At 41.4% G+C, this 6,652-nt stretch overlaps 1 protein-coding gene and 1 pseudogene across 1 annotated transcript; both read right to left on the reverse strand.

Annotated features, from left to right (window-relative positions):
• Window positions 1-2,462: 2,462 nt before the first annotated feature.
• Window positions 2,463-5,266, reverse strand: LOC118974788 (olfactory receptor 4C11-like; annotated as a pseudogene).
• Window positions 5,267-5,311: 45 nt separating this feature from the next.
• On the reverse strand, window positions 5,312-6,286 carry LOC118974821 (olfactory receptor 4C15-like). Its single transcript, XM_037028410.1, has one exon. The coding sequence runs from the start codon at window positions 6,284-6,286 to the stop codon at window positions 5,312-5,314; it is 975 nt and encodes a 324-aa protein (XP_036884305.1).
• Window positions 6,287-6,652: the final 366 nt, after the last annotated feature.

Consider the following 6,652-nt stretch of genomic DNA (forward strand, 5'->3'; position numbering starts at 1 on the left):
TAAAGATAATGGACTTTATTATGTCTATAATGGAAATACTAACATCTCTTCCAAAATGCGAACACAGAAAAAACAACCACAATTCAGCTTTGTAGGTTTTCACGGATGCTTCTAGCTTTGATCGCAGTTGCAGAGTTTATCAGTGTAGACACCCCCACTGAAGGAGGCTCAGGCACAGATTTCCAGAGGAGTAATTTCTCAGAACATCTTGTCTAATCATCACCTTCTGAAGGTGGTAACCTTGACGCTGTAAGTATCCAGGCCCTAGGGATTAGCTCTGATCACTGCAGTCATCAGGATGAGAGTAAAATGTAAGGGAGGACTTCCGCCAAGATGGAGGCATAGGTGGAAACACTGTGCCTTCTCCCACAACCAAGTTTGAATACAACAAATGTTTTGGAGAACTAGGACACACCCAAAGACCAGAAAATGGAATAATACGGAAGTCCGACAACTACGAACCGTTCAATGGGGACGGTAAGAGAGACAGAGCCAGCAGGGGAGCTGGGTTGGGCAGCACAGATCCCCCGACCTAGGCGCTCAGGCAGCCTGGAAACAGTAACCAGTCGGGGTGTGGGGCAGACTGACCAAGGTCACACATTCGCGGACAGTGAGATGGACCACGCAGGCCCCAAGGGGCGAACCCAGTGGTGGAGGGCTGACAGCGATGGCACACTCGAGTGCAGTGGAACGAAACACGTGGGCCTGGTGACGGTGGTGGCTGCGGTGCTGGTGGGGGTCCCGGCAGCAGGCAGCAGAGCGAAGCCATTGTCCCTCTTTGACCCCTCCCCCACATACAACATCACACCCCAGCGACTGAGTTGCCCTGCTCTAGTGAACACTTTAGGGCTCCGATCCTGCTGTGGAACAGGCAGGAACAGCCCAAAAGATGGTGCAAGAAGAACTCAAATTCCCAGAGCCAATAACTCAAAGCGACGGACAGATTGCCAGCCTCTCAGAAGCCCAATTTAAGACACTATTTATCACGATGCTCACAGAATTGGTTGATTATAGCCACAAATTAGTGGAACATATGAAGGCTAAACTAATTGAAATGAAGGGAGATGTCCAGGAAACCAATAGCGATGGAAAGGAAACTGGGACTCAAATCAATGGAATGGGCCAGAAGGAAGAACGAAACATCCGACCAGAAAGGAATGAAGAAATGAGAATTCAAAACAATGAGGGCAGGCTTAGGAACCTCCAGGACATCTTTAATCGTTCCAACATCCGGATTATACGGTACCAGAAGGGGGAAAGAAACAGCCACGAGTGGAAAATGTATTTGAACAAATAATAAAGGAGAACTTCCCCAGTCTGGCAAAGGTAATAGACTTCCAGGAAATCCAGGAAGCTCAGAGAGTGCCAAAGAAGTTGGACCCAAGAAGGAACACACCAAGGCACATCATAATTACATTAGCCAAGACCAAAATGAAGGAGAGAATCCTAGAAGCATCAAGGGATAAGGGGACAGTCACCTACAAAGGAGTACCCATCAGACTGTCAGCGGATTTCTCAAAAGAGACCTTACAGGCAAGAAGGGGCTGGAAAGAAGTATTCCAAGTCATGAAATCCAAAGACCTACAGCCAAGATTGCTTTATCCAGCAAAACTTTCATTTAGAATGGAAGGACAGATAAAGTGCTTCTCAGATAAGGTCAAGTTCAAGGAGTTCATCATCACCAAGCCCTTATTATATGAAATGCTAAAGGGACTTATATAAGAAAGAGATGATGAAAAATATGAACAGTGAAAGGACAGCAAACACACAGTTATTAACAACCACACCTAAAACAAAAGCAAACCAAGAGGACAGCTAGATCAGGAGTGGAACCATAGAAATGAAGAACACATGGAGGGTTAGAAACAGGGGGGTGGGAGGAGGAGAAGGGGGGAGAAGGCACAGAAAATAGCATAGATTGTAGGTAGAAAATAGATAGGGGGCGGGCGAGAATAGTGGGGGAAATATAGAATCTAAAGAAATTGAGACACGTGGTTATAAACTAAGGGGGGGAGAATAGTGAGGGAGGGAATGTGCGGGTCGCAGGGAATGAATGGGGGGAATAGAACAACTGTAATGGTATAATCAATAAAGAATATTAAAAATAATTAAAAAAATAAAAGGTTTAAAAAATGTAAGGGAAAATTGTTCCATATACAAACATGCATGCACATAAACTTGTTCTGCGATTTGTCAGTACTTTTCTTTCCTAAGAAATATTGGTATAGGAAGGTAAATTACCTAGGAAGTATGACCAACTGTTGGTCGAATTCAAGCAAGGGTCATCCCAGGTTGTTCAAAATGATTATGGACTTTAAGTAATAACCATATTCTAATGCAATCCTCTCAGATTTCTTGTTTATTTCCCCAAAAGAATATTTTACCTTTCCTGCCTGTGAAACAAAACTAATATATTAAGGAAATATACATTGGAGTCCCCATGTAGTATTTATTAATTGAAGTCATACTCTGTTACACCATAACCTTTTCATGGCATTTTTAACCTCTGAATTCGTCAATGTATAGATCACAGTGTTGAGCAAGGATGTCCCAATTGTATTAAATACAGCCACCATCTTCTCTACTGGAAACGTTGTTGGGTGTGTATATATGAATTCAGATGCACCAAAAATATGAAAAACATAATAGAGTGGAATGTGCATGTGGAAAGGGCTTTTCACTTCCCTTCCATGTTGTGGTTTCTCAGAGAGTAAAAGGTGACAACATAGGAGATAACCAGGATTATAAAACTCCAAATGGCCCCATTATTAGAGACAACTAGCAACTTTATCACATATGTGACCATGCAGGCAAGTTTCAACAAGGTCTGCAAGTCACAAGAATAGTGGTCAATCATATTGGGGTCACAAAACGGCCATTGCAAAGCTAGGAAAATCTGTGCTGAAGAGTGCATACAGGATCTCACCCAGGCCAGAATAACCAAAACACCAGATTCTCTGGCTCATGATGACTGAGTATTGCAAGGACTTGCAAATGGCAATATTGCAATGAAAGGTCATGGGGATGAGCACAAAGATCTCGATGCACCCAAAGAAGTGGACTGTGAAAATTTGAGTCATGTACTCATTGTAGGAAGTGGTCTTCTTCTGAGAAAGGGCATTCACCATCAATCTTGGGGCTGTGGTTCTACAGAGGCAGATATCAGCCAAAGACAGATAGAACAGGAAGAAGTACATGGGACGTGCAAGGTTCTTGTTGTTTTTAATAGTCACTACAATGAGAAAGTTCCCTGACAGTGTTGTAAGGTAAAGAATTGGAAGGACGACAATTATTGCTTTTAACAATAACGGAGATCAAACATAGAGATGATCTTCCTAAACACTGCTGTCATTCATCAAAAAGCAGTAATAGATAAAATTATGGACAGATGTAGGACAACCATGAAAGCCAGATCAGATAATTCTACTTTGTTTTATTTGCAATAAGTAAAGAGCAGTATTGGGGACAAAAGACACGAACTTAGCTCCTGGCAAGATGTATACATTGCACCAGACAAGTATTTTCAGGGGTTTTACCACTGAACTGATTCATGTTTCCTAACACTCTTGCACTTTCCTAACTCCCTGATCTGGGGGTACATCACAGTAGCGGAGATTGCAATTTTCCTTTCTCTCATTCTCACTTATACCTGTAGAAATTTTGATCCAGGTCTAGTATATTTGATACTATAAATCTCCCCTTTTCTCCCAGATAGACTAAAGCTTCTATCACCTATTTGCTTATATTACGGTGTGTTATTTTAACTGGATGACACTGTCATGGATTATATATTATTCTTGTTGTAAAATCTCATTATTCAAACAATTTTCACTATTGTTATTACATTTGACCTGACATTCTTTTACAGGGTAAGTGTGCCCATTTACCAAGTCCTTTCAATGTGGAAACTTTGACCTGACATACAGAAATGTTTTCCATTTACAGGTAAAATCATGTGGTATTTCTCTTTCACTGCCTGGTTTATTTCACTTAGCATAATGCTCTCCAGTTCCACTCATTTTGGGGCAAAGGTTAGGACTCTTACTTTCCTTCTGCTGCTTAGGTTTTCATCATGTAAATGTATCATAGTTTTTTCATCCAATCATTTACAGGGAAACCAAGAAAACAAACAAGCAAGAAAACAAAACATCACCAGACATTTTTTACTTAAGAACACACTGGCAGTAACCAGTGGAGAGGTGGAAGAAGATAATGGGGGAAGGGAAAGAGGGTTGTCAGGAACATTTACAAAGTACTCATGGACAAAACCAAAGAGGGGTAAAATCAAAACTAGGTAGTGGCGATGTCTGGGGTGAGGGGGAGTGGTGGTGGAGGGAAATGAAGATAATTGTTTGTGGACAACAATAACAAATAAATAAATAGCAAAGGAAGAAGAAAGGAAAAAAGGAGGAAGGAAGGGAGGAAGGAAGGAAGGAAGGAAGGAAGGAAGGAAGGAAGGAAGGAAGGAAGGAAAGAAGGAAGGAAAGAAGGAAGTTTTTCCAAGTACACTTAGGTTAAAATTGGAGTGTGGTACTACCAAATAGCACCTCTTTCTGGCATTCACCATCCATGTCATATAAAACTGCACACCAATTTCATGTATATTTTATGAAGACTTTCTAGGATCATGTAGATCCTAGAAAACAGACATCCTGAGCCCTCCAAGAAAGACACAAATTGTTATCTTAATTTTCTAGTCTAATTGCAGAATCAGGATCTGTATACTACATGGTGAAGCAAACATCAAAGCAGAAAATGGATACCACAATGAATAAGAGTGTGGAAGAGGCAAGAGTAGAGAATGAGTGAAGTGAGTATAAGAGAGAAAAGAGAGTGAAAGTCAGCGGGACCAAAAAAAGGAGAATAAGAATGTAGGATACAGACAGAGAGAAAAGGGGGCAAAAGAAAATATTAGCGAGGATAATTTCATGCAAGATTTCATCACAGAACTCAATTTCTGTCTCTAGGACTTACTGCAATATCACTGTCTAAAAACCAGAAAGAGGGTGCAGTTATCAATGATGCACAAGGATACTTGAAAACCCAGGTGTGGAGGAAGAACAGCCCTATCGTATCCTGACCCTAAATTTCTTCAAGTGAGGGGTCCTGCAAGACAGAAACTTCTGACAATCTGACTCAATGCCATCTATGTTTCATTGTCCCCATGGGAAGCAGAGATGCTTTGAGAGTGCTGAAGCCAAGCAAGACTTAGGGAATCTGGATCACTCTAACTTTTTTGTGCAGGAACTATGTTCAGCAGCTGCATCGTGTCTTAGAACACACACTGAGTGTAGACTCCATCAAATCAAACTCATCTTTCATTACAAACTACCATTATTCTGCTCCACACATTCCTCATGGCATTTCTCACTTCCCTATTCCTGATGGTGTAAATCAAAGGATTGAGCAGGGGCGTTAGGATGGTGTAAAATATTGTCACCATTTTGTCAAAGGAGAAAGTGGATGGAGGTTGAGCATACATGAATATACAGGGAACAAAGAACAAAACCACAACAGCAATGTGAGATCCACAAGTGGAGAGAGCATTCTGCTTCCCTTCAATACTGTGAGTTCTCAGAGAGCACAAGATGATGCCATAGGAACCAAGAAACAAAGAGAAGATCATGATGCACATTAACCCACTGTTGGCCTCAACAAAAAAGCCAAATACATGAGTGTCAGTACAAGCCAGGTCTAGTACTTGGTACAGCTCACACACAAAATTATCGATGACATTGGGGCCACAGAAGGGCAGCTGTAAAACAAAGAGAATTTGTATTGTGGAATGCAGGAAGCCGCCTGTCCAGGCCACCCCCATCAGAATGCCACAGAGCCTCCAGTTCAGGACAGAAGAGTAATGCAAGGGCTTGCAGATGGCCACATAGCGGTCATAGGCCATGACTGTGAGGACAATCACCTCCGCTCCAGCAAACAAGTGTCCACCAAAGAGCTGGATCATGCAGCCCTCAAAGGAGATGGTCTTCCTCTCAGACAGAGAGTCCACGATCATCTTCGGGACGGTGAGGGTACAAAGGCAGGCATCCAGGAGGGACAAGAAAGCCAAGAAGAAGTACATGGGGGAACTCAGGAGTACTGAGCTACTGCTGATTGCCACCACAATTAGCAAGTTGCCCCCAACAGTTGCCATGTACCTGGACAAAAATATAACAAATAATATTTTCTGAGCTTTTGAATTCTGTGAAAGCCCCAAGAAGACAAACTCAGTTACAAAGCTCTGGTTTTGCATGAGTTCCAAGAAAATGCTAAATGCCCACAGAGGAACCATATAAGATCTGCAATGATGAGAAAAAGAAAAATTCACCTGGGACCAGTTTGTAATGCCATTGTATTATAGTCATTGACCAGTTGGTGCATCCATGTGAAAAGTTGATTACATGCTTCTGTTGTAAAGGAGAACAGAGAATTAGAAATTTGTTGAAGACTTTAGAAGGAGGCCAGGCACAAGTCAGGAGGAGATAAATTATTCAATACTTTACATTGGTCAGAGCTTATATATTAATTCTAAAATTGCAATCAAACTAGTTTATTTCATGTAATCTATTCAGAAATGTTTCAACAAATATTTTTAGGATTGTAAATATGTTTCTATTCCATTTTTTAGAATCCATTCTTAAAAATTTTTCTAAAGGCG

This window comes from Sturnira hondurensis, unplaced genomic scaffold (assembly GCF_014824575.4).
Source record: "Sturnira hondurensis isolate 20B ecotype Veracruz unplaced genomic scaffold, ASM1482457v3 Scaffold0019860, whole genome shotgun sequence".
Classification (NCBI taxonomy): Eukaryota; Metazoa; Chordata; class Mammalia; order Chiroptera; family Phyllostomidae; genus Sturnira; species Sturnira hondurensis.